A 27,021-nucleotide genomic window follows, 5' to 3' on the forward strand; every position below is an offset into this window, starting at 1 on the left:
GCCCGGCTAGTTTTTTGTATTTTTTAGTAGAGACGGGGTTTCACCATGTTAGCCAGGATGGTCTCGATCTCCTGACCTCGTGATCCACCCGTCTCGGCCTCCCAAAGTGCTGGGATTACAGGCTTGAGCCACCGCGCCTGGCAAGACAGAGTCTTGCTTTTGTCACCCAGGCTGGAGTGCAGTGGTGTGATCTCGGTTCACTGCAATCTCCGCCTCCTGGGTTCAAGCAATTCTCTGCCTCATCCTCCTGAGGAGCTGGGATTACAGGCACCCTCCACCACGCCCGGCTAATTTTTGTATTTTTAGTAGAGACGGGATTTCACCATCTTGGCCAGGCTGGTCTTGAACTCCTGATCATGATCCACCTGCCTTGGCCTCCCAAAGTGCTAGGATTACAGGTGTGAGCCATTGTGCCTGGCCATAAATGATATCTTTTAGACTTCATTTTCAAATTTTTTGTTGCCAGTATATAGAAATACAATTGATATTTATAAACTGATCTTGTATCTTACAACCCTGCTAAATTCATTTATTCTTTTTTTTTTTTTTTTTTTGAGACAGAGTCTCACTCTGTCGCCCAGGCTGGAGTGCAGTGGTTGGATCTCAGCTCGCTGCAAGCTCCGCCTCCCGGGCTCATGCCATTCTCCTGCCTCAGCCTCCTCAGTAGCTGGGTCTACAGACGCCCACCACCTCGCCTGGCTAATTTTTTGTATTTTTAGTAGAGATGGGGTTTCACCATGTTAGCCAGGATGGTCTCGATCTCCTGACCTTGTGATCTGCCCGCCTCAGCCTCCCAAAGTGCTGGGATTACAGGCGTGAGCCACCGCGTCTGGCCAGTTCATTTATTCTTGTAGCTTTGTTGTAGATACTTTTTGACTTTCTACACACATACTTATATTTTCTGAGATTCAAACAGTATTTTCTCTTCCCGTCCAATACGCATATGTACTTTCTTTCTGTTTCTTTTTCTTGCTTTACTGTGCTGGTCAGAACCACCAGTGCAGTGTGGATAGACATGGTGGGCATGGACACCCAAGCCTCATTCCCAGGCGTGGAAGCAGGTGTTCAACCCACCACTGAGTGTGATCTTGGCTGTCAGCTTTTTGTGGCCGCCCTTGGTCAGACTGAGGAAGTTCCTTTTTATTCTCAGTTTCCTGAGTTTTTTTTTTTTTTTAAATCATGAATAGTTGTTTTTGTGACTCTGTTGAGATGATTGTATTTACTCTTTAATCTGTTAATGTGTTAATTACATTGATTTTCCAATGAAAATCAACATTGTGCTCCTGGGACAGACCTAGTTCGTCATGAGGTTGAAGTTATCCTGTTTGTATATTGCTAGATTCTATTCAAACCTGAGTAAGGCTGGACTGAAATTGTCCTTTTTTGAAATGTCTTTACTGGGTTTGGTATGAAGGTTGTTTGCTGGCTTCATAAGCTGAAATGGGAAGTTCATCTTCTGTTCCTATTCTCTGGAAGGTTTTAAAATTTTTTTTATTTTGCTTATTTATTTTATTTATTTTTTTGAGACAAGATTTCATTCTATTGCCCAGGCTGGAGTGCAGTGGCATCATCATAGCTCGCTGCTGGGATTACAGGTGTGAGCCGCTGAACTCAGCCAGAATGGAATCTGTAACTTTTAAACCCCCACAAAGAAAGTTTCATGTCCAGATGGTTTCACCAGTGAATTTTGTGAAACATATAAGGAATAAATAAAACAAAATTTACATAGGCCGGGCGCGGTGGCTCAAGCCTGTAATCCCAGCACTTTGGNTTTTTTTTTTTTTTTTTTTTTTTTTTGGAGAGATAGGGTTTCACCATGTTGCCAGGCAAATCTCAAACTCCTGGGCTCAAAGGGTCCTCCTGCCTCAGCCTCCCAAAGCGCTGGGATTACAGGCATGAGCCACTGCGCCCAGCCTTCCTGGAGCTTCTGATGGTCAGATTTGGGGCATCTTAGATGGATCTTCTAATTTTTAGTCTTTTCTCTCCCCTATTCTTCATCTCTGTCCTTTTGTTCCACTTTCTGGAAGATTTTTCTCAAAGGTGTCTTGCAGTTGATCTTTTCTGCGACAATATCGCTGAGGTCCAAGTGCGTTCCCCACTGCCGTCCGTGTTCCTCCAGGTTCCCCGCGGCCCTCCGGGTTCCCCGCAGCCCTCCGTGTTCCTCCGGGTTCCCCGCAGCCCTCCGTGTTCCTCCGGGTTCCCTGCAGCCCTCCGTGTTCCTCCCGGGCGGCGTCGTGCTCCTGAGAACGTGCATCGCGGGCTTTACTTTGCCCGCCTCGCTGGCTCAGGTTTTCCACTGCGCGCCTGTTGGTGTCTGGCGTTGGTCACACGACATAGCATGCCTGAGATTTGTCTGTGCTCCTGACTCTCAGCAGTGGCACTGCCGGGTACACGCACCACTCTTTGCTTCTCCCCCTTCCTGTTGATGGATGGTTGGTTTTCTGGTCTTGGTTATTACAAACAAAGCTGTTATCACCAACTCTTTTGTTTGTCTGTTTTGAGACAGGGTCTCGCTCTGTAGCCCAGGCTGGAGTGCAGTGGCATGATCTTGGCTCACTGCAACCTCCACCTCCTGGCTTCAGGTAATTCTCCTGCCTCAGCCTCCCCAGTAGCTGGGGTTACAGGCACCCGCCACCACGCCCAGCTAATTTTTGCATTTTTAGTAGAGATGGGGTTTCACCATGTTGGCCAGGCTGGTCTTGAACTCCCAACCTCAAGTGATCCCCCCCTCCTCAGCTTCCCAAAATGCTGGGATTACAGGTGTGAGCCACCATACCCGGCCCAACTCTTCTTCAAATCCTTTTGTGGACACGTTTCCTTTCCTCTTGGGCGAATGCCCAGCAGTGTAAGTGCCCGGTCATGGCACAGTTGTATCATTTTACACTCCCACCAGCAATGTCTGAGAGTTTGAGTGGCCCACATCCCCACCGACCCTTGGTAATGGCAGTATTTTAAATTTTGCCCATTCTAATGGTCTGCAGTGGTGTCTCACTGCGATTCTAATTTGCATCCCTCCAGTGACTGATGAGTAGAACACCTGTTCATGAGCTTGCTGGCCATTTGTGTATCTTCTTTTGTGGAGTATCCTTTTAAGTTCTTTATCCATTTTTTAATAGGTTTTTGTCTTTTACTATTGTATCGAAGGAGTTCTTTATTCTGAACACAAGTCTTTTGTGGATACATTTATTGCTGATATTGTCCTCAGTCTAGGCTTTTCTTCTCATTTTCTTAATGGCCTCTTTGGATGAACCATTTAAAATTTTGATGAAGTGTGATTTTCCAGTTTTTTTATGGTTATTAATTCCGGTGTCCTGAGAGGTTCCGCCTATCCCAAGGTCACAGAGGTATTCTACGTCTTCTGGAAGCTTTTCCAGCCTCTACGTTTAAGTCTGTGAGCCACCGCAAACTGATTTTCATGACTGGTGTGAGGTGGGAGTTCAGTTTTCCCATGTGGTGTCTGATTGCTCTGAATGATACAGTTCGGCCATGTCCCCACCCAAATCTCACCTTGAATTCTAACTCCCATAATCCCCACGTGTTGTGGGAGGGACCTGGTGGGAGGTAATTGAATCACGGGGGTGGATCTTTCCCATATTCTTCTCATGATGGTCTCTTGGGATCTGATGGTTTTACAAAGGGCAGCTCCCCTGCACACGTGCCCTTGCCTGCCACCACGTAAGATGTGCCTTTGCTCCTGCTTTGCCTTCCCCCATGATTGTGAGGCCTCCCCAACCACATGGAACTGTGAGTCCTTTCAGCCGTTTTTTTTTTGTTGTTGTTTGTTTGTTTGTTTGTTTGTTTTGAGATGGAGTCTTGTTCTGTCGCCCAGGCTGGAGTGCAGTGGCACGATCTCGGCTCACTGAAAGCTCCAACTTCTGGGTTCAAGCAATTCTCCTGCCTCAGCCTCCTGAGTAGCTTGGATTACAGGCACGTGGCGCCACACCCAGCTAATTTTTGTATTTTTAGTAGAGATGGGGTTTCACCATGTTGGTCAGGCTGGTCTCAAACTCCTGACCTTGTGATCCACCCACCTCAGCCTCCCGAAGTGCTGGGATTACAGGCATGAGCCACTGTGCTCAGCCTAAATATATATATATATATATTTGAGACCGAGTCTCATTCTGTCACCCAGGCTGGAGTGTGGTGGTGCAATCTCAGCTCACTGTAACCTCTGCCTCCCAGATTCAAGTGATTCTCCTGCCTTAGCCTCCCGAGTAGCTAGGATTACAGGCACCTACCAGCACACCCAGCTAATTTTTGTACTTTTAGTAGAGACAGGGTTTCACCATGTTGGCCAGGCTGGTCTCAAACTCCTGACCTCAGGTGATCCACCCTCCTCGGCCTCCCAAAGTGCTGGAATTACAGGCTTGTAATTTATAAAGAAAATGAGGTTTAGGTTGGGTACGGTTGCTCAAGTGCTGGGTAATCCTACTGAGCCTCCTACCCGCCTAAACCTCATTTTCTTTAGAAATAACCCAGTCTCAGGAATTTCTTCAGAGCAGTATGAAAATGGACGAATATACCTTCCCTCCCTCCTGAACTGCTGAGGCCCCCCGTCAGATCCAGTGGCCCTGCAGGTGTGAGCCCATCTGGATCTTGCTGGGTTCCATTGGTGTGTATCTCTATCCTTAATGACAGTGCTACGCTGTCTTAGTTACTGTAGCTTCATAGTCAATCTTGGCATTGAGGAGTCATGTAGTTCCTTCCATTTCCCATTTTTCTTTAATTGTTTTGGCTGTCCTAGGCCCTTTGCATTTTCATGTGAATTTTAAAATCAGCTCGTCAGCATCTCCAAAAAGAAAACCTTGTGAGATTTGGATGGGGGAATACGTTGAATCTGTACATCATTAGTTGACAGCATTGAGCCTTCCAGCCCGCGATCTAGATGGATCTCCCCATGTCCTTAGGCCTTGCATAGTGGTGATCAGCCATGATTTGTGGTCTTCAGTGTAGACGTCTTGCACATCTTTTGTTGTTAACTATATTTCTAAGGGTTTTACATCTTTTCTTAGAAAACATTTCTAAGGGTTTTTACCCCATCTCTACTTAAAAAAAATCCTATTATAAATGTTTTTTTTTTTTTTTTTGACAGGTCCTTTTTTTTTTGTTTTGTTTGAACGGAGTCTGGCTCTGGCGCCAGGCTGGAGTGATGGCCGGATCTCAGCTACTGCAAGCCGCCTCCCGGGATTATGCCATTCTCCTGCCTCAGCCTCCGGGTGAGCGGGACCTACAGCACCCGCCACTGGCCCGGCTTAGTTTTTTGTATTTTTAGTAGAGACGGGGTCTTCACCATAGCCAGGATGGTCTCGATCTCCTGACCTCGTGATCCACCGTCTCGGCCTCCCAAAGTGCTGGGATTACAGGCTTGACCACCGCGCCTGGCCAAGACCGATCTTGCTTTTGTCACCCTAGGCTGGATGCAGTGGTGTGATCTCGGTTCACTTGCAATCTCCCGCCTCCCTGGTTCAAGCAATTCTCTGCTCATCCTCCTGAGAGCGGATTACACACCCTCCACCACGCCCGGCTAATTCTTTAGTATTTTTTAGTAGAGACTGGATTCACCATCTTGGGCCAGGTGGTCTGAACGCCTGATCATGATCCACCTGCTTGACTCCCAAGTGCTAGGATTACAGGTGTGAGCCATGTGCTGGCATAAATGGATATCTTTTAGGACTGCATTTCAAATTTTTTGTTGCAGTATATAGAATACAATGATATTTATAAATGATCTTGTATCTTACAGACGCATGCTAATTCATTTATTCTTTTTTTTTTTTTGAACGGGTCTACCTGTCGCCCAGGCTGGCAGTGCAGTGGTTGGATCCAGCTCGCTGCAAGCTCCGCCTCCCAGGCTCATGCATTCTTCCTGCTCAGCCTCCCCAGTAGCTGGTTCTACAGACGCCCACACCTCGCCTGGCTAATTTTTTGTATTTTTAGTAGAGATGGGGTTTCACATGTTAGGCCAGGATGTTCGATTCCTACCTTTTGTGATCTGCCCGCTTCAGCCTCCTCAAAAGTGCTGGGATTACAGGCGTGACCAGCGTCTGCCAGTCTTATTCTTGTAGCTTGTTGTAGGATACTTTTGCACTTTCTACACACAACTTTATTTCTGAGATTCAAACGTATTTTCTACTTCCATCCAATACGCATAGTACTTTCTTTCTGTTGCTTTTCTTGCTTTACTGGCTGGTCAGAACACACAGTAGCAGTGTGGATAGACATGGTGGCATGGACACCCAAGCCTCATTCCCAGCCGTGGAAGCAGGTGTTCAACCACACTGAGTGTGATCTGGCTGTCAGCTTTTGTGGCCGCCCTTGGTCAGACTGAGGAAGTTCTTTTTATTCTCAGTTGCCTGAGCTTTTTTTTTTTTTTTATAAATCATGAATAGTGTTTTGGACTCTGTTGAGATGATTGATATTTACTCTTTAATCTGTTAATGTTTAATTACATTGATTTTCCAATTGAAAAATCAACATTGTGCTCCTGGGACAGACCGTAGTCGTCAGAGTTGAAGTTACTCCTGTTTGTATATTGCTAATTATTCAAAACCTGAGTAGGCGGACTGAAATTTGTCCTTTTTGAAATGTCTTTACTGGTTTGTATGAAGGTTGTTTGCTGGCTTCATAAGCTGAAAATGGAAGTTCATCTTCTGTTCCATATTCTCTGGAAGGTTTTTAAAATTTTTTTATTTTCTTATTTATTTTTATTTATTTTTTGAGACAAGATTTCATCTTTTGCCCAGGCTGGAGTGCAGTGGATCATCATAGCTCGCTGCTGGGATTACAGTGTGAGCCGCTGAACTCAAGCCGAATGAGAATCTGTAACTTAAACCCCCACAAAGAAAGTTTCATGTCCAGATGGTTTCCAGTGAATTGTGAAAACAATAAAGGAATAAAATAAAACAAAATTTACATAGCCGGGCTGCGGTGGTCTCAAGCCTGTAATCCCCAGACTTGGGAGGGCGGCGGGCGGATCACGAGGTCAGGAGATCGAGACCATCCTGGCTACTACGGTGAAACCCCGTCTCTACTAAAATACAAAAACTGACCGGGCGAGGTGGGGGCGCCTGTATCCAGCTACTCGGCGGAGGGCTGAGGCAGGAGAATGCGTAAACCCAGGAGCGGGGCTGCAGTGAGCTGAGATCCGGCCACTGCATCTCCAGCCCGGGCGACAGAGCGAGACTCTGCCTCAAAAAAAAAAAAAATTTTTACATAAAACCTTCCAAGATGCTGGGCGCGGTGGCTCACACCTATAATCCCAGCACTTTGGGAGGCCAAGGAGGGAGGATTTCTTGAGCCCAGGAGTTCTAGACCAGCCTGGGCAACATAGTGAGACACCATCTTCATAAAAATGAAAAGATTAGCTGGGTGTGATGGTGTGTGCCTGTGGTCGCAGCTACATGGGAGGCTGAGGCAGGAGGGGAATCACTTGAACCCAGGAGGTTGAGGCTGCAGTGAGCTGTGATCACGCCATTGCACTCCAACCTGGGCGAGAGTTAGACCCTGTCTAAAAAAAAAAAAAAATAGATTAAATTTATTTCATCTTTACTAAGTTACAGTACTACTCAGATGCTCTATTTCTTATGTTATTTTGGTGAGTTAGGTTTTCTAAAATGTGCTCATTTTATCTGAATTTTTCTATTTATGGCATGAAGCTTGTTGTCTTTTTAACTAAAGCATCTGCACCGATGTTCCCATTTTCTTTCCTGTTCATCATTGATGCTTTCTCTCTTTCATTTCCTGGATCGGTCTCACCAGGGCTATCCATCGAATTGGTCCCTCCAACACCAACTTTCATCTTTGTCAATCTCCTTTTGGCTTTTTAAGTTGTGCTCTTATCTTTGTTATTTGCTTAATTTTACTCTCTTTTATTTAAATTGTTCTTTTTCCCCTAACATTTAGACAAGCAGACATTGCCTATAAAGAAACAGATAGGGCCGGGCGTGGTGGCTCAAGCCTGTAATCCCAGCACTTTGGGAGGCCGAGACGGGCGGATCACGAGGTCAGGAGATTGAGACCATCCTGGCTAACACGGTGAAACCCCGTCGCTACTAAAAAATACAAAAAAACTAGCCGGGCAAGGTGGCGGGCGCCTGTAGTCCCAGCTACTCGGGAGGCTGAGGCAGGAGAATGGCGTGAACACAGGAGGCGGAGCTTGCAGTGAGCTGAGATCCGGCCACTGCACTCCAGCCTGGGCCACAGAGCAAGACTCTGTCTCAAAAAAAAAAAAAAAAAAGAAAAGAAAGAAACAGATAGTAAATATGTAACCTCTCACAACCACTCAGAGGATAGAAAAGTTAAGGTAACACGTCTTTTATTTTCTCAGGCTGGCTTAAAGCTTTTTTCTTTGCCTTGGGTTTTTGACAACATGGGAATGGTTTTCTTTTGATTTATGTTGGGATTTATAATGCTTCCTGATTCCGACGCCTGATGTCTGTCTCTAGACCATGCCCCACTGCCCCTTCAGATACGGCTCCCTCCCCATCTGCTTTCTGTGGCTCCGATTACACATACATTAGAGTTTGGTGCCAGATCCCATGTTTCCCAAATTCTTTTACAGATTTTGTAAAACAATATTTTACATATTCTATCCTTTTGATGCTTCATGATTTCATGAATATTTTCTTCTGACCCATCTTGTATTTTACCATTTCTCTCTTCAGCTGTTCTGTTCTGCTGTTAAGCCCACTCATTGAGTTTTTCATTGGTTATTATATTTTTCACTTCTAGAATTTCCATTTGGTTTTATGCCAGAATTGACACTCTTGTTTTTAATTCCTTGAATTTGTTTTTGTTTTTTGAGACAGAGTTTTGCTCTCGTTGCCCAGGCTGGACTGCGATGGCACGATCTCAGCTCACCACAGCCTCCGCCTCCCGCTTTGAATCTGTTTTTAAGGCTCTTACCTGAGTATTTAATATTCCGTGACAGTATTACATATGGTTCTTTTTTATTATGTTAAAATACATCATAGCATGGCCGGGCACGGTGGCTCACGCCTATAATCCCAGCACTTTGGGAGGCTGAGGTGGGCAGATCACGAGGTCAGGAGATCGAAACCATCTTGGCTAACACGGTGAAACCCCGTCTCTACTAAAAATATGAAAAAATTGCCGGTCGTGGTGGCTCAAGCCTGTAATCCCAGCACTTTGGGAGGCTGAGACGGGTGGATCATGAGGTCAGGAGATCGAGACCATCCTGGCTAACATGGTGAAACCCCGTCTCTACTAAAAAATACACACACACAAAAAAACTAGCCGGGCGAGGTGGCGGACGCCTGTAGTCCCAGCTACTTGGGAGGCTGAGGCAGGAGAATGGTGTGAACCCGGGAGGCGGAGCTTGCAGTGAGCCGAGATCGCACCCCTGCACTCCAGCCTGGGTGACAGAGCAAGACTCCATCTCAAAAAAAAAAAGTACACACACACACACACATTTTATATATGTATTTTATATATAATATATTTTATATATCATATATTTTATATATTTTATATATAATTTATATATTGTTTATATATAATATATATTTTATATATAATATTTATTATATATATAACAAAATTTACCATTTAACCATTTTTGAGTATCCAATTAAGTATTAATATATTAATATAAGTAATTATACAATGTTGTTACAATGTTGTGCCACCGTTACCACTGTCCATTTCGAGAACTTTTTTTTAGACAGGGTCTCGCTGCAGTCCAGGCTGGAGTGCAGTGGTATGACGTCAGCTCAGTGCAGCCTTGACTTCCCACCTCAAATCTGCCCCCATGATCCAGTTACCTCCCACCAGGTCCCTCCTCCAACACTGGGGATTAAAATCCAACATGAGATTTGGGTGGGGACACAGAGCCAAACCACAGCAAATGCCTCCAGGGCCTTTCTCTGCTGTGGCTCGCGTCCGAGTTCCCTCCTTAGGGCTGGGTGCTCGTCCCTTGTCTGCTTTATACCCATTCATCTGCTGATGCCACCTTTTGGCTCCTTGCACACTTTAAGCATGGTCATTGTAAAGCCTGTTCTGTATCTCTTATCTGGGTATACTCTGGGCCCACTTTTATTGTCTGTTTTTTCTTTTGGCTATGAGGCCAAAAGAAACGCCTATATGAGGCTTTTCTTCTCATGACTGGTAATCTTTGGTTGAGTAGTGGACATTCAGTATGAAAGCAGCAGCAGTGATTGGAGGCCCTGGATGCTGGCTGCCTCGTCTCGGGGGTGCTCCCTGGTCTACATTCAGCTCACCTGACTCCTGGAGTGCTGCCCCTCAGGATGCTTCCCAGGCTCCTCCCTTCCAGGGCGCCTCAACTCCAGTTTTCCCACCGCCTCTCAGATGCCCTGCTGGAGGCAGCCATGTTTGTGGGTAGAAGAGGCCAATGCCAGTCATCTCTCAGGATACCCTCCTCCCCATCCCAGCCTCACAATCCCTCAGTACCTCCAGAAAGAGGGATTTCATTTATTTTATTTATTTTATTTTATTTATTTTCTATTTTTTATTTTTATTTTTTTCTGAGACGGAGTCTCACTCTGTCACGCAGGCTGGAGTGTGGTGGTGCAGTCTTAGCTCACTGCAACCTCTGTCTCCTGGGTTCAGGTGATTCGCCTGCCACAGCCTCCCGAGTAGCTGGGATTACAGGTGCGCACCACCATGCCTAGCTAATTTTAGTATTTTTAGTAGAGATGGGGTTTTGCCCTGTTGGCCAGGCTGGTCTCGAACTCCTGGCCTCAAGTGATCTTCCCGCTTCGGCCTCCCAAAGTGCTGAGATTACAGGCGTGAGCCCATAAAGAGGGATTTTAAATTGCATCTGGAGTCCCTCTCTAAGTCAGCGTTTCTGCCTGTGGAGGAGTTGGAAACTGAGGATGAGCAAGTGGTGGCAGGTGGCCACCTCTGAGGCTCTGCAGGGCACAGCCTGGGCCTCGTGCTTACTCCTCGCTCTGTGTCCCTGGCTGGTGTAGAGGCTGTGCCCAGGTGGGCGTTCTCAAGGCCTTGGCGGAGTGCGGCATCCCCGTGGATATGGTGGGAGGCACGTCCATCGGGGCCTTCATGGGTGCCCTGTACTCTGAGGAGCGGAACTACAGCCAGATGCGGATCCGGGCCAAGCAGTGGGCTGAGGTAAGCAGGTACCCACCACCCTCACTGGAGCATAGCCCCCCAAGTCCATGCTGGTGCTGGGGGACGCTGGGGCTGTTGGCCTCTGCATGTGGCTCTGCAGGGCCCTGCCCTTGAGGAGGCTACCCCCCGAGGCCTACCAGTGCAGCTTATGAGGCAAAGGAACAGCAAAGAGAAGGCACGAATGCAGGTTGGTGGTGGGAAGCGGTCTGATCCGTGCCCGGGTCTGAGATGGTAGAGATGATGGTGGGAGGTGGTCTGATCCATGCCCGGGTCTGAGGTGGTAGAGATGATGGTGGGAGGTCTGATCCATGCCCGGGTCTGAGGTGGTAGAGATGATGGTGGGAGGCGGTCTGATCCGTGCCTGGGTCTGAGGTGGTAGAGATGATGGTGGGAGGCGGTCTGATCCGTGCCTGGATCTGAGTTGGTGGAGGTTGGTGGTGCGAGGCGGTCTGAGTCTGAGGTGGTGGAGGTTGGTGGTGGGAGGCGGTCTGAGGTGGTGGAGGTTGGTGGTGGGAGGCAGTCTGATCCGTGCCTGAGTCTGAGGTTGTGGAGGTTGGTGGTTGGAGGCGGTCTGGGTCTGAGGTGGTGGAGGTTGGTGGTGTGAGGCGGTCTGGGTCTGAGGTGGTAGAGGTTGGTGGTGCGAGGCAGTCTGGGTCTGAGGTGGTGGGAGGCGGTCTGGGTCTGAGGTGGTAGAGGTTGGTGGTGCAAGATGGTCTGGGTCTGAGGTGGTGGATGTTGGTGATGGGAGGTGGTCTGATCCATGCCTGGGTCTGAGGTGGTGGAGGTTGGTGGTGGGAGGCGGCCTGGGTCTGAGGTGGTGGATGTTGGTGGCGGGAGGCGGTCTGGGTCTGAGGTGGTGGATGTTGGTGGTGCGAGGCGGGTCTGGGTCTGAAGTGGTGGAGGTGCTGCAGGATGACATGGAGGCCAAGATCGTGAAAAAGGAGCTGATTGTTACAGCCCCTGGGAGTAAGAGGCACGAAGCCTCCATGGGGGTTTCTGACCCAAGGGCCAGGCAGGGCAGCGTGAGCAGCTGAGGATGGGCTTACTGAGTCCTCCCGGCAGGCTGGGGGCCGTGGGGCTGTCCCTGGTTCATGGCACCCAGCCTGGGTTGATTTAGGGCAAGGAGATGTTGGCTTGGGGATGAGATCAGGTCAGGGCGGCTCAGTGTCACAGGAGAGATGTAAACTACTTTGGCCACTAGTCTGGCCTTGTGATAAATGGATTCCAGAATCAGAATACCAAATACAGCATCAAAGACAGCGGTGAGAACAGGCTCCCCTCGGGCCGCAGAGCGAGGGCTCCGTTCCCCAGCAGACGCGGCCACCGTCTGCCCTCCTCAGTGCCGCGCTTGCTTTTGTGAAACAAAACCGAACTTTGGTTGGAGCCATGAGTGGGATCAGAAGGGTTCGTGTTCTCCTTTTAAAAGGAAAGAAAATTCGTCACCCTCTGTGCGGCAGCAGCTCCCAAGCAGACCTGTGCTGCATTCACGTGGCCTGGGGCTGTCGCCAGCCCCGCCAGCAGGTCCCGAGGCCACTGACACCGGCTCCCCTCTCTGTTCCAGAAATGTGTCTTTCCCTTAAACGAGTCACCCGGTCACCTTCAGTGTGTCGCTCAAAAGAGGGCTTAGGGACTGGTATGCAGCAGGACAGCCTCAGGGACAGTGTCCTCGGGACAGAACCCGTCATGGGCAGAGGTGGCTCAGAGCCGGTCCTGTCCCAGAGCCACCTGGTGGCCCTCTCCCTGTCCCTCCCTCTGCAGCTCTGGCGCTGGGGGCCCAGGAGTGGGAATGGCCAGAGCTCTCTGGGCTGGTCCTCCTTCTGTGCTGGGAACACTGGGCCCTGCAAGCTGGCTGGGGGCAAGGTGGGCCTGGGGTTGTGTGCCCACCCCTCATGCTGAGGAGAGGGGACAGCAGGCACTGGGGTCTGGCTCAGCTCTGTAAGCCCCTCTGGTGCTGGGCAGGGGCTTCCTCAGGGAAGGACTGGGGTCTCTTCTGCCTGTGGCCGAGGCATTCTCACTGCCTGCATCACATGGCGTAAGCATGTCCAGCCCACACTCCAAGCGCTTCCCTCCCAGCTTCCGTCCCCTGAGCCCTAGCTCACTGTGGCAGGGAAGACCCTTCCTCTCCACCCACACTGCATCAAAGACAGCATTGTGAGGCTAGTTCGAGGTCAGTCTCGAGTCCTGCCTGCCTCACTGAGGAAGGATGGGCCCCAGGCCCACCCAGGAGCCCAAGAGAGTGGACCCCCGATGGAGTGCCACAGTGGCATGTGAGCCAGGGCTGGGTGGCTCTGACCTTCCCAAGAGCACTCCACTGTGTTCTCCTGGCCCAGGAACCTCATGTGCCCAGCAGCCTGCCCCCAGCTCTCCTCCCCGACCCTCCGGCCATGGGCCTGGGCCAGGCCTTGCCCCAGAGCTGAGCAGGCAAAACCGAGGAGGCCCCAGGCACGGGAATGCTGCGGAGCCTGGGAGGGTAGGGCCAGCGAGGGCTTAGGGGTCAGAAAAGGACTGAGGGTAGGGCTGTATCCTGGCTTTCAGGCCCTGGGGTGTCCACCAGCCTCTGCTCCCTCTGAGGCTCTAGCCAGGGTGCCAAAGAATAGAAACGCCCTCAGAATAGAAATTATTTACCAATTTTAGAGGTAGAAAATTGTCGGGAGACTATTCTCCATGGATATGTCATGGTACTATTGATAAGACTTGGATCTGTGTCCCGACTCAAATCTCATCTCAAATTGTAATCCTCATGTGTTGAGGGAGGAACCTGGTGGGAGGTGATTGGATCATGAGGGCAGTTTACCCCATGCTGTTCTTGTGATAGTGAGTTCTTGTGAGATCAGGACCTTGGGTGGGGCCCAAGGATACTCTGGACCCCCGTTCCATTCATGAGCCGCCGTTGGGACGCCATGTGTCTGCTGTGGCAGCCCGCAGGGAGAGTGGGAGCCTTCTGTCAATTGCACATGTGCCCCCAGGGCATGACATCCATGATGAAGGCCGCACTGGACCTCACCTACCCCATCACATCCATGTTCTCTGGAGCCGGCTTCAACAGCAGCATCTGCAGCGTCTTCAAGGACCGGCAGATCGAGGTGAACCTCCACCTAGCCCCCAGTGCCTGTCCCCTCCTGGCTCCCGCCTCTTGGCCCTGAGTCAGCCTCCCCAGGCACGGGACAGGAGCATGATGGGAAAGGGTCCGTCTAAGCCCCGTCCGCCTGCAGGACCTGTGGATTCCCTATTTCGCCATCACCACTGACATCACAGCCTCGGCCATGCGGGTCCACACCGACGGTGAGCACTACTGCCGCGCAGGGGCGGCCGCTTGGATGCGAGATGTGGGCAAGGGGAGACCCCAGCAGCCCTGGGGGTCGGGAAGGCCGCAGGGGTCTCCTGAAGGACGCAAACGTGTGGGCAGCTCTGTCATTGGAGGACACAGGATGCCCTTACTAGGTGTACAGACAGGAGGGGGCGTGGCCTGGGCCTGAGACCTCAGACGGGAGGGGGCGTGGCCTGGACCAGAGACCTCAGGAGGGGGCGTGGCCTGGACCAGAGACCTCAGACAGGAGGGGGCGTGGCCTGGTCCAGAGACCTCAGAAGGCCAGACGGGACCCTCGCAGAATCAGTGATGTGGGCTAGACTGATGGACATCATGTGGGAGGACAAAGTGAGGGGCTCCCTCACTCCTGGGGTGAGGGGTTCACAGCAGTTGGAAGTCCTGGGCATACACAATGCAGTGCGACCCCAGAGAAAGAACTCAGTTTTGTTCAGCCCTTTGGGCCATGCGCTTCCCTTTGTGGAGGCGGCCTCAGAGAGGTGGGACCTACCAGCTCCAGGACTGCAGAGGCAAGGCCCTGACCCCTGGACCCAGGAGGAGCCTCCTCCGGGTAACCAGCGACTCCGGGCCCCCTCCCCAGGCTCCCTGTGGCGGTATGTGCGTGCCAGCATGTCCCTGTCCGGTTACATGCCCCCTCTCTGTGACCCCAAGGACGGACACCTGCTGATGGATGGGGGCTACATCAACAACCTCCCAGGTACTGCGGTTGGGGGACCACACCCGGCAGGAGCACAGGCTCCTGGGTCACTCCACCCCATGGCCCCTGCTGCTGCTGCCTCTGCTCCGAGAAGGCTGGGCTGGAACACGTTTTCCTTAGAGTGTGCCAAGGGAAAATGTCAGGCTGGCATCAGAGCTCCGAGAACATGCACACGCGTGTACACGCACACGCAGGCACCAGCAGCATGTGCTCCAGCATATGGCCCTGTTTGTCAGCTCAGCAGCATGCAGAACAAAGGCCAAGTCGAGTAACTGGGAGCAATTAAGCCCCATCTGTGCCCACAGTCAGAAACTAACAGCCTGCAGGTGTCGGGCTTGCTGGGGACCAGGCCACTCCTGTCACCTGTGGGATATGCGGTCAGAATGGCCCAGGACACAGCTGTGTGCCCACAGCTGCCCACCGAGCTGGGCGTGTGAGTCTTCTGCCTCTAGAAGGTGTAATGGCAGAGAGGAGACCCCACAGCCCCCAGGTCAGGTGTCGGTGAGGCAGGCTCTGTCCTCGTCCCCTGGCTCTGCATGCCTGTCCAGGGGGTAACCAGGGCTGGCTTCTCCGTAGCGGATGTGGCCCGGTCCATGGGGGCAAAAGTGGTGATTGCCATTGACGTGGGCAGCCGAGATGAGACGGACCTCACCAACTATGGGGATGCGCTGTCTGGCTGGTGGCTGCTGTGGAAACTCTGGAACCCCTTGGCCACGAAAGTCAAGGTGGGGTGCTACCGGGCGAGCTGGGCTGTCCCTGTGGCTCCTCCCTGCAGCCCCACACCTGTCCTGCGGCAGGGAAGTGGGGGCCACTCCTGGGCTCTGAGGCCAGCAGGTGTGGGGCCACGCCTCACCACCCCTGCCTGAGCCCAGCTCGGGGGAAAGAAGGGACGAGGCTGGACGGGCCTGACGGCTGTGGCAGCCCGCAGGGAGGACCCCCGGCCGGGAGCTGCTACCCTCTCCCCGCGGCCCCAGGTTGGAGAATGGGTCTCCAGAACCTGTCCTGCACTACGGGCCATGCTGGGATGGGGTAGGGGCCAGGGCAGGAGACTCAGGCGGCTGTGATGGTAGCAGGTGTTGAACATGGCGGAGATTCAGACGCGCCTGGCCTACGTGTGCTGCGTGCGGCAGCTGGAGGTGGTGAAGAGCAGTGACTACTGCGAGTACCTGCGCCCCCCTATCGACAGCTACGGCACCCTGGACTTCAGCAAGTTCAACGAGATCTGCGTGAGTGCCGGCCACACCCGCAGCGGCGGAGGCGGGCAGAGGGCACTCCGGTGGCCGCCCCTCCCCGCTTCCCCCTTTTGAGAAGACAGGAAGTGGGGGGCTCCCTACACCTCCTGATGGGGCCCTGGGGGTGTGCATAGGAAGTGGGGTACCAGCACGGGCGCACGGTGTTTGACATCTGGGGCCGCAGTGGCGTGCTGGAGAAGATGCTGCGCGACCAGCAGGGGCCAAGCAAGAGGCCCTCGAGTGCGGTGAGTGCGGGCGCCAGGACCACGCCCAGCTCCCCAGGCCACGCCCAGCTCCCCAGACCGCGCCCAGCTCCTCAGGCCATGCCCAGATCGGGCCACGCCCAGCTCCCCAGGCCACGCCCAGCTCCCCGGACCGTGCCCAGTTCCTCAGGCCACGCCCAGTTCCCCAGGCCACGCCCAGCTCCCCGGACCGCGTCCAGTTCCTCAGGCCACAGGCTCTGCCCCACTGGTCAAAGACTCCAGGGCTAGGACAAGGATTGCTCAGAACTGCGCATCTCCCCGGCCCCTGCCCCTGCCCCAACTTGGGGGGCAGGCGGAGGCTACAGAGAGGGCACAGGGTGGGTGGGGCCTCCTCACAGGAAGCAGACTGGGGACTGGCAGGTGGGTGTCCACAGGCAACGTGCTGTCCTCACCCCATCTCCAGGTCCTCACCTGTCCCAACGCCTCCTTCACCGACCTTGCCGAAATTGTGTCTTGCATTGAGCCTGCCAAGCCCACCATGGTGGATGGTGAGTGGAGGCCCAAGACGAGGTGCTTGCAAATGTGTGGCCTCCTGATGCTGTGTTGGGCTCGACGCCCCCACCCCAGAGGCCCACGGCCTCCCTTCCTGCCCACGTCCACACCCACGCTACAGCAGCTGGGGTGCTTGGTGGTGCTCCTCCGTCCCGGGCACCACGTGTATCCACAGCAGTGGGACTGTGACCACCCTGGGCCACCCAGCCTCTGCCCTTCATTCACCCCAAGTCCCAGACACACCTCAGGGCTGAGGTAGAACCACGTTTTGCCTCCCACCCCACCCCACCCAGTGGGAAATGGGAATGAAGGCTGCTTGTTGGAGGGGCAGCAGGGCCAGAAGGGCGGGTCCACTCCCCTCCATGCTCCATCCAGGTCCCTGCGCTTGGACCTTCGGCCAGTGGCCTCCTGACAGCAGAACTGGACGTTCTCCTGGGAGATGCCTTCGTGGCTGCTGCGGGCTGAGAGAGCCCTGGGCAAGGCAGCTCCTGTCCACAGAGGCCTGGTCTGGGGTGCTGGAGCCCTCAGGGTGCCTGGCTGACAAGGGGAGGAGTGTCTACCCGCCCCTTGTCCTTGTGGAAGACCTACCAAGTGATATGCTGGGGCAAGGCTGGAGGCAGACAGAACCAGGGGTAGTGTGCAGGGCTGCCCTGGGACCAGGTGGCTGCCTGTGGGGCCTCCGTCCACCTAGGGGCAGGGGTGGGCATCTGTGGCCAGTTCTGCCTCTGAGTGTGGCTGTGCTGGGCATGGTCCCTTCCTTGGGAGGGAACTGATGTGGCCCTACCCTCGGCGCCAGACGAATCTGACTACCAGACGGAGTACGAGGAGGAGCTGCTGGACGTCCCCAGGGATGCATACGCAGACTTCCAGAGTACCTTGGCCGAACGGGGCTCAGACTCGGTGAGTAGCTGGGCGTGGCCCCACCTCGTGCCTGCAGCTGAGTCTCAGTGCCTGGCCCTGAGCCGGACACTCCCTCCCTGTGGTCCCACTGGGTTACCAGCGCTGCACAGCCTTGGCCTTGCCTAGTCCTCACGTGCAACATACGGTCTGCTTACAGGAGGACGAGTCCTTGCTGCGGCATGGACACCCCAGCCTGGCTTTCCCAAAACTGTCCGAGGGCTCCTCTGACCAGGACGGGTAGAGGCCTGTGCTAAACAGCCCAGATGCAATGTCTTCTGTGGGACTGTCCCCAAGGCTGAGGTTCCTGCCAACTCCTAGGGGCCTCTGTACCTGCCCTGCTGGAAGCCCCAGCTTTCCCCGGAGCCCCAGGCTGTGTTAGGATTCTCTGGGCCTCTTCTCTGTACCTGCAGCCCTGCACACAGGGCCCTGTGAGCTCCCCCTGCAGCCCTGTGAGGCCCCTGAAGCCCTGTGAACCCCCTGCAGCCCTGTGAGCCCCCCTGCAGTCCTGTGAGGGCCCCGAAGCTCTGTGAACCCCCTACTGCCCTGTGAGCCTCCCTGCTGCTCTGTCAGCCCCCCTGCAGCCCTGTGAGGCCGCCCCAGCCCTGTGAGCTCCCTGCAGCCCGTGAGGCCCCCCGAACCCTGTGACCCCCTGCAACCCTGTGAGGTCCCCAAAGCCCTGTGAGCCCCCTACAGACCTGTGAGCTCCTCTGCTTGTCAGCCTGCTCAGCCTGTGAACCGCTGCAGCCTATGCGCCTCCCTGCTGACTGTCAGGCCCCTGCAGCCCTGTGAGCCCCCCCGGGCCCTGAAACCCCTGCGCCCTGTGAGCCCCCCCGGAGCCCTGTGAGCCCCTGGAGCTGTGAACCCCTGACAGCCCTGTGAGGCCCCCCGGAGCCCTGTGGAACCCCCCGGAGCCCTGTGAACCCCCTGCAGCCCTGTGAGAGCCCTGTGAGCCCCCCTGGAACCCTGTGAGGACCCCCAAAGCCCTGTGGCCCCTACAGGCACTGTGAGCTCCCCTCCTGCTCTGTCAGCCCTGCGGCAGCCCTGTGATACCCGCTGCAGCCCTGAGCCTCCCTGCTGATCTGTCGCCCCCTGCAGCCCTGTGAGCCCCCCCCGGGCCTGTGAACCCATGCAAGGCCCTGTGAGCCCCCCCGGAGCGTGAAAACCCTGCAAGCACCTGTGAGCGCCCCGGAGGCCTGTGAACCCCTGCAGCCTGTGAGCCCCCGAGCCTGTGAACCCTGCAGCCCTGTTGAGGCCTCCGAAGCCCTTGAGGTGTGGCCCTATGCTGCCATGTGGTGTTTCAATAAAGGTGGATCTGAGTGTTGGAGCGTGCTCCCGGGCTGAAATTCCCTGTGGCAAAGAACATACTGGCTGTCCCTGATATAGGGTGGTCCCGAGGCTGGGCAGTCCCAGTCCTCCTCAAATACCCACTGCTGGGGCCTGAGAGCCCCTAGGCGGCAACTGCAGGCCGGCAGGGTAGGGTCCCAGGTTGCTGGAGCTGTGCCCCAGGACCAGGACGGGACTCTCTGGCTCCTCTGGGGCCTCGAGCACACTGAGTGCCTAAAACCGGCTTCCCCTTCAGTTTCCAGGTCCCAACTGCACAGGGAGCCCTTTTGTGTAAGAGGAGGTAGGAATCGCCGCCCTGTGGCCTCCTGCAGGGTCTAGAGAGATCGTGAGGGCCGAGGGCCCAGACTTTGCGAGCGGGAGGCCTTGGCCTCAGTTTTCCCGCTCTGGGCCTGGACGAGAGGGCGCGGAGCAAGCGTCCGCCCGCCCCAACGAGTCCTGACGTCACGGTGGAGCGGGGTCACTTGTCCTCTCGAGCGTCCGTGGCCCTGAAGTCACAGTGGGCGGGACGACCGCCCCTCGGGGCCGCGGGTCTGACTCAGGATGGCGGGCCAGCCTCAGTCCGGGCGAGCTCTCCCGGGAGCGGGTGGCACGCGGGCGGGACGCCGGTGCGTCCATGCGGGGCCGGGCCGACCCAGCCGAGCCCTAGCCGAGCCCGAGTCGGAGCCGAGCGAAGACCCCGAACCCTGCCCAAGCGCGACCCCGGCGAAGGCGGCGGGCGCGGGGCGCGCTCTGAGGCCCGGGGGATGCGCCGCCGCCTCGATCATGGGCGCCGCCGCCTCCAGGAGGAGGGCGCTGAGGAGCGAGGCCATGTCCTCGGTGGCGGCCAAAGTGCGGTGAGTGCAGCGGGGCCGCCTTCCTGGGATCCCGCCCCGGACCCCCGACCCCGCCCGAGTCCGCCCCTGCCCCGTGGTGCTCCCCGGGCTGCCGGGCCCCAGCCTCTCCCACTGCGGCGCCCTCCCCGTGCCCCGCGCCCCCTCCTCCGGCTTCTCGCCGTGCCTCCTTCTTCGTGGCCCCCTGCTCTGCCCTCCTGTCCCCTCCCCTCGCGAGCGCATGGTGGGCGAGCGCACCCCCCGGGTCCGGAGTGGCCTCGGTTCCCCAAGGAACAGCAGCCAACCAGCCTCGCGACCCCTCTCCACGGACCGACGGGCAGGGGCCGGGCCTGCAGGCCTGGCCAGGGCGCACCAGGACCAACGGTGTGTGGGCTCCCAGAGGGGACGACCCCCGACCCTCCCTCCAGACGCCGAAGGCCTGGCTGGGGACCGGATCCCCGGCTCTTGTGCCGCCCTGTGTTTGGGAGGGTCGTGCCGTGGCCTCTGACCGTGCCCTCTCTGTCCACCCTCAGAGCAGCTCGAGCGTTTGGAGAGTACCTGTCCCAGAGTCACCCTGAGAACCGCAACGGCGCAGGTAGGGCACGCGACGCCGTGCCAGGGCCGCCCAGACACCCCAGCCCAGGGGATGCTGATCCCTGCCTCCGGGGGTGGAGCGTGAGGGGCATTGGTTGCGCGTGGGCCGGGCGCCCTGCCGGCCTGGCTTCCTCACATCCCCTGCCCTCCCTGCCCGAGCCCCAGGAGCAGTTCCCAGCCGCTCGTCACCATGGCACCCACCCCGCCTGGGCCGTTGGCATGGCAACAGGCCTCCTGGCTCCCCCAGGGCTGGCACCACTGCCTCTGGGGGCCAGCTGGTGGGGGGAGGGGGAAGTTGGCACCAGGCAAACGGTGCGATCGCAGGCTGGGGGGTTGCCTGCGTGTTCCTACCCGGCAGGACCACACACAGGTAGCACGGAGTCACCCCGCCCCCACGCACATGCAGGGGCTTCAGGCCCAGATAGGAGTTGAGGGGCTCAGAAACACGCCAGTGACTAGGGTTTGGGCAGCCCCAGCCCCCCACAGACGCCAGGTGCCCATTGGGTGTTCTCTGCCTTCGGCCTGCTATGAAACCAGCAGCGAGGGGCCGCGCCGCTGCAGGCTCACCCAGTGTCTCTCCCAGATCACCTGCTGGCTGATGCCTACTCTGGCCACGACGGATCCCCCGAGATGCAGCCGGCCCCCCAGAACAAGCGCCGCCTGTCCCTCGTCTCCAACGGCTGCTACGAGGGCAGCCTCTCAGAGGAGCCCGGCATTAGGAAGCCCGCAGGCGAGGGCCCCCAGCCTCGAGTGTACACCATCTCTGGGGAGCCTGCCCTGCTGCCCAGCCCCGAGGCGGAGGCCATTGAGCTGGCGGTGGTGAAGGGGCGGCGGCAGCGGCACCCTCACCACCACAGCCAGCCCCTGCGCGCCAGCCCTGGCGGCAGCCGGGAGGACGTCAGCAGGCCCTGCCAGAGCTGGGCGGGCAGCCGCCAGGGCTCCAAGGAATGCCCCGGATGTGCCCAGCTGGCTCCTGGCCCCACCCCTCGGGCCTTTGGGCTGGACCAGCCACCTCTGCCTGAGACCTCTGGCCGCCGCAAGAAGCTGGAGAGGATGTACAGTGTTGACCGTGTGTCTGGTGAGGGGCTTGTGTTGGGGCATGGACAGGTTTGGGGGTGCATGCCACTGCCAGGGTCTGACAGCAGCAGCCACTGTGAGGCTTGGAACAGGGGATGGGTGCTCAGGTCACAGTATGCCAGTGGACTCAAGATTAAACCCGGCAGGCTCCTGCTGCTGCCTCCACACCCTATGAGCTGTGAGTTCCCTCAGCTCCTCAGCAAAATCTGCCAGGCCTCACAGTCCGCTTTGGCCCTGCTAGCACCAGGTCAATCAAGGAGTGCTTCCCAGAGGCGGGGGCCTGGGAGGATCTTAAGGGATATATAGGGAGGAAACACCGCTTAATCAGGAGATTGGGCTGCCCTCCAAGAGTCCTGGGGAGCTGTTGGGGCCCAGCCAGGCAGTGGGCCCGTTTCCCCAGTACTGTTGAGTTGTGTGGTAGCTTGTCCACCAGGCAGAAAGTCACTCCACTGTCCCCATACTTGGGCATCACGGAAAGGCTGTGGGGCCCCTGGGAAGGGGACAGCCCTCAGCAAGGTGGTCTCCAGCCTCAGTGAGGGCCTCCAGCTAGAGCATGGGGGCTGCAGAGAAGGCCTCAGATGCCCAAGGGAAACAGATGCATTTTTTTCCTGGGCCTCCTGGAGACAGACCGTGCTTTCAAAGGAATGTTCCTCAAACTTTGGGTGGCCAAAGGGAAAGTTAAGCCAAAAAAAATCAAAGCGTCAAGTCACCAAGAGCATGGTCTTGGTGAGTGAGCAACAGACATTTGAGCACTGCCCGCTGGGCCCGTGTGGGGATGCCACCCTGTGCCAGCCTCCCCCCACCCGCCCTGGCTGCCCGCTGCTGCTGACCCCCGGACTCAGAAGCATCTGCTTCCCAACAGGAGGGAGAGACTTCACCCAGCCGCCGCTCCTTTTTGTCTCTTTTAGACGACATCCCCATTCGTACCTGGTTCCCCAAGGAAAACCTTTTCAGCTTCCAGACAGCAACCACAACTATGCAAGCGTGAGTCTTGTGCCACAATGTGGGGTCAGGGCCGGGTGGCCTCTTTCTGCTGCTCAGGGAACACGGCTTTTTCCCAGCCTCTGGGCCTACCGGGGGGCTGCTTCTGAACAGCCCCATGTGCCCATGCTGTGCCAGGCCTGCCAGGGGGGCCAGGGCTGGTTGCTCTTCCCCTCCCATGGCTGGTGCCCAGCCCCCCCACAGTCCTCTGGTCAGGGGACCTGGCCCAGGGCTGCAGCTGATGAGCTGTCAGTGGGGTGTGGCGTGTGGTGTGGTTCTCCTGCTGCCATCCCCTCTCCTCAGCCTGTGTCTGCCCTCCCTCAAACCCTAAATAGAAGCCTACTTCTGTTTCATATGTGCCACAGGTAATCACAGTTTTGGGGTCCCCCCAGGGACCTGCTCTTCTCTGTCTGGACATACATCTGGGTTTTCTGTTCTGGGGTTCCTTCCAGGGAAGTTCCCTTTGCTGCAGTGGCCCCCACACCAAAGAAGTGCCCTGCACAGGGGGAGTCCACCCCACTCCCAGCCTCAGGCTGCCCGGTGTCAGCAACCGGTCCTGGTGGCATGGGCTGCAGTGACGTAAGCTTCCGTTGCCTATTCAGGGCTGGCTGGCAGTGTAGCCAGCATCCTGCTGGTGGCTGGGTTACCTGTGAGGGATCTACTGGGTCAGTGACAAGAAGGGAACTGCAGGGGCCGGGTGGGGGCTGAGGGGAGGCCCAGGGTTGAGCTCACTGTGTCTTCTCTCTCACGCCATCCCTTTCGGCCCTGGCTTCAGCATCTCGTAAGTACCTGTATGACTTGGTGCCTAAGGGCACAGCCGTTGTCCCTGGGGAGACCCTCCCACCCCCAAATAGGTCTGGGCAGGCCAGGGACCTGGGTCTTGAGGGAGTGCCGCTCTCTGTGGGCCTGGCTCCCAGCGGGCACCGAGGTCGCAGCAGGGCCTGCCGGGAGCTGGGCCTCGACAGGTGAGGCAGGCTGGGACTCCTCTACCCAGCCCCATGCCCCAGACGCCCTGCTGGGCCCTCTGCTCGCACCACTGTCCCCACGTCTGTGTCCCTCCTGCCTCCGGCCAAGGGCAGTGCTGACTCGCGGTGGTTTCCCAGGGTGTTCAGGGGCTACGCGGAGAGGAAGCGCCGGAAACGGGAGAATGATTCCGCGTCTGTAATCCAGAGGTAGGGCCTGCCAGCCACTCGCCACCAGGGTCCATCTCTGGTCTGTGCTGGCCTGGCCTGGGCCCCCTCGGCCCTGGCAGACCTGATGGGGGAAGGGTGGTGGCGACCACTGGCCTGGCCCTGCTCTGGGGACGTGGCAGGCAGGAGGGGCCATGTGGCCCGGGCTGCAGGAAAGCATCTCACCCTCAGTCCTGCATTCCGAGGGCATGGGTCTCTGTCTGGGCTGGGGCCAGAGGCAAGGCCCCTCTCCCCCGCTCCAACTACAGAGCTATGTCTGGGAAACTTTTTTGCCCGTTTCGGATGTTGGGCCTTGGCAGGGTCCAAAGTTTGGTGGAGGAGAGGACCTGCCCCTGAGGTGGCTCAAGGACACAGAGCAGGAGAGGGGGCTCCTGCAGGCCCCCAGCCCGCCATGGGGTGGTGCAGACAGGAGCCCCACTCTGCTGCAGCGCAGGCAGGCTGGATCCTCAGCCACAAGGGCATGGAGGCTCAGGGTGTGAGTCCCGGGCAAGGACGGAAGGTCAGAGCCTGGGAATGCAGCTCCGGAGGAAGCTTGATCCAGAGCACCAGGCACTGCACCTTTGTTCTGGAGGCGAAGGGGAGCCCTGGAAGGCTCTCGCGGGGAGAGCACTGGGTGGGATTTGCCTTTGGGTGGGAGGTGGTGCCAGGAGCCAGGGAGAGCATTGGCTTCCCACACCGAAGGGGTGAGAGTAGAGCGCTAGCCCGACGGGGACTAGGTGGGCAGGGGCTGCCGCCACCCCCTCAAGGCCTTCAGCCCCTCACTTCCTCCCCCAGGAACTTCCGCAAACACCTGCGCATGGTCGGCAGCCGGAGGGTGAAGGCCCAGAGTAAGGCCCCGTGGGGCAGGGGTGGGGGGCCGGCGTTGCGCTTGGCTGGCTGGGGCTTTGCGTGCTGCTAGCTGTGCTAAGAACGACCACCCTGCCCTAAACCCAGCCAGGCCCTGCCTCAGGCTCCTCCCCTCCCAGCCACGCCCCCAGTCCGGCACAGGCTCCTGCCTTCCCAGCCGCGCCCCCGGCCCGACAAGGCTCCTCCCCTGTCAGCCACACCCCAGCCCGGCACAGGCTCCTCCCCTCCCGGCCACGCCCCCAGCCCGACACAGGCTCCTCCCCTCCCAGCCATGCCCCAGCCCGACACAGGCTCCTCCTCTCCCAGACTCAGCCTCTGGCCCCGCCCCAGTGTTCGCTGATCCTGACCCTGAACCAACCGAGTCTCTGGTCCGTGTCTGCTTCATGTGCCTCAGGCCACACCCACATCAGCTTCCTCTGCCCAGGGCCCCCGTGGTCCCCTTGCCTGGGGCCTGAGTCTCCCGAGGCCCCGCCTCGCCCGCTCGCTAATGCGGGTTTTGCTCTCTGCAGCGTTCGCTGAGCGGCGCGAGCGGAGCTTCAGCCGGTCCTGGAGCGACCCCACCCCCATGAAAGCCGACACTTCCCACGACTCCCGAGACAGTAGGTGCCCCGCACAGGCCCGCCAACCTTTCCCAGAGCCTCCCCTAGACCCTAGACCCCTGCTGGGGGTCCCCTGCCAGGGCCGCTGGGCTGCGCTTTTGCACTCTGAGCCTTGGTTTACCTATTTGTGAGATGGGGACGCCCTCAGCATCTCCGATCTCAAAAATGGGGCTAACTTAACGGCTGCGGCAGTGCTGGCCGGGGGCGCCTGTAGGGCCGTGCCCACTGACACTCGCAAGAGGCCTTGAGGGGCAGGGGACTGCGGTGCCCGCCCCCACTCCCTCCCAGGCGCCCTGCCAACTTGGCTGGAGCTGATGCCTGCACGCGCCTTCCACCAGCCTGGCACCAGGGTCTCCCTCCCCACATCAGGCTGCTACCCAAGTGGTGTCCGCAGGCCTGTCCTGCCCGGCTGGCGGCGGCCGCTGCATAGTCCTCCCACTTGCTTGGAGGACCCTCTAGGATGGGCCTTTCGGGCCCTGTGGGCCTTGGGCCGTGGCCAGGACAGGAGGTGCTGCCAGGCTTGCTGTCTTGGTGACCCTCTGGCTTCCCAGGCAGTGACCTGCAGAGCTCCCACTGCACGCTGGACGAGGCCTTCGAGGACCTGGACTGGGACACTGAGAAGGGCCTGGAGGCCGTGGCGTGTGACACCGAGGGCTTCGTGCCGCCAAAGGTCATGGTGAGGCCCAGCCCGGGCAGTGCTCCTCTGCACCCCAGCAGGACTTGGCCCTGTCCCAAGAGCCCAGCCTGCTCTGCCTGGGACCACGCAGCCTTCTCCAGCTGCCTGTGGGAGGGGGTCTCACAGGGCTGTACCCTTGGGCTGCCTGGCAGCCAGAAGGTAGCCTCATGGGGGCTCCCACAGCCCCTCGGCTTTTGGATGGGCCTGGGGCCCCTGAGCAGCTCTTTGTCTCCCCAGCTCATTTCCTCCAAGGTGCCCAAGGCTGAGTACATCCCCACCATCATCCGCCGGGACGACCCCTCCATCATCCCCATCCTCTACGTGAGTCCCGCCCCAGGCCTGCCCCCACAGATCCCCTCCTGCAGCCCCACCCTGGGCCAGCGCTGGCACCCCAGGTCCCCAGCGGGCTGTGACGCTGCTGGCTCTGATGAAGCCCTGATGTGGCCTTGTGGCCTGTGTCTGTCCTCAGGACCATGAGCACGCAACCTTCGAGGACATCCTTGGTATGTGTCTCATTGGCCCCTCTCTGCTGGTCCTGGGGCTGGGAGAGCAGACACAGGCGGGGGGTGCCCCTGGGGCTGGGGTGGGAGCCACAGCGCTCACACCCACTCTCCCACAGAGGAGATAGAGAGGAAGCTGAACGTCTACCACAAGGGAGCCAAGATCTGGAAGATGCTGATTTTCTGCCAGGTAGGGCTCAGTGTTCTTCTCCGGCCCTGGAGAATTGTGGCGGGGTGGGGAGACCAAGGGGAAGAGGTCAAGTTGGGGGAGACCAAGGGGAAGAGGCATGGGGTGGGGAGACCAAGGGGAAGAGGCATGGGGGGGGAGACCAAGGGGAAGAGGTCAGGTTGGGGAGACCAAGGGGAAGAGGTCAAGTTGGGGAGACCAAG

General features: G+C 57.1%; 2 protein-coding genes across 31 annotated transcripts in view; both read left to right on the forward strand.

The window, feature by feature from the left end:
• Positions 1–18,625, forward strand: part of PNPLA7 (patatin like domain 7, lysophospholipase) — an 83,170-nt gene extending 64,545 nt beyond the window's left edge. For 4 of the 10 annotated variants that reach the window (XM_017893140.1, XM_017893141.1, XM_017893142.1 and 1 more), the window contains 10 exons: positions 10,950–11,106; positions 11,207–11,293; positions 14,073–14,189; positions 14,319–14,388; positions 15,012–15,128; positions 15,705–15,853; positions 16,202–16,354; positions 16,495–16,605; positions 17,027–17,111; positions 17,491–17,905. In XM_017893140.1, the coding sequence (XP_017748629.1) occupies positions 10,950–11,106; positions 11,207–11,293; positions 14,073–14,189; positions 14,319–14,388; positions 15,012–15,128; positions 15,705–15,853; positions 16,202–16,354; positions 16,495–16,605; positions 17,027–17,111; positions 17,491–17,888 (1,444 nt within the window). In that variant the 3' untranslated portion in view covers positions 17,889–17,905. The other 6 variants (XM_017893147.1, XM_017893146.1, XM_017893150.1 and 3 more) reach the window with 6 other exon arrangements.
• Positions 18,626–19,933: 1,308 nt separating this feature from the next.
• Positions 19,934–27,021, forward strand: part of NSMF (NMDA receptor synaptonuclear signaling and neuronal migration factor) — a 10,571-nt gene continuing 3,483 nt past the window's right edge. Inside the window, exons 1-13 of one of the 21 annotated variants that reach the window (XM_017893176.1) lie at positions 19,934–20,192; positions 20,702–20,763; positions 21,346–21,840; positions 22,467–22,565; positions 22,748–22,823; positions 23,596–23,601; positions 23,924–23,992; positions 24,785–24,837; positions 25,366–25,455; positions 26,007–26,131; positions 26,369–26,452; positions 26,601–26,634; positions 26,751–26,821. In XM_017893176.1, coding sequence (XP_017748665.1) covers positions 20,122–20,192; positions 20,702–20,763; positions 21,346–21,840; positions 22,467–22,565; positions 22,748–22,823; positions 23,596–23,601; positions 23,924–23,992; positions 24,785–24,837; positions 25,366–25,455; positions 26,007–26,131; positions 26,369–26,452; positions 26,601–26,634; positions 26,751–26,821 — 1,335 coding nt within the window. In that variant the 5' untranslated portion in view covers positions 19,934–20,121. Of the gene's footprint in view, positions 20,193–20,701; positions 20,764–21,345; positions 21,841–22,466; positions 22,566–22,747; positions 22,824–23,595; positions 23,602–23,923; positions 23,993–24,784; positions 24,838–25,365; positions 25,456–26,006; positions 26,453–26,600; positions 26,635–26,750; positions 26,822–27,021 lie in introns of all 21 variants that reach the window. The other 20 variants (XM_017893169.1, XM_017893180.1, XM_017893177.1 and 17 more) reach the window with 20 other exon arrangements.

Source organism: Rhinopithecus bieti, unplaced genomic scaffold (assembly GCF_001698545.2).
Source record: "Rhinopithecus bieti isolate Rb0 unplaced genomic scaffold, ASM169854v2 scaffold_23276, whole genome shotgun sequence".
NCBI classification, from domain to species: Eukaryota; Metazoa; Chordata; class Mammalia; order Primates; family Cercopithecidae; genus Rhinopithecus; species Rhinopithecus bieti.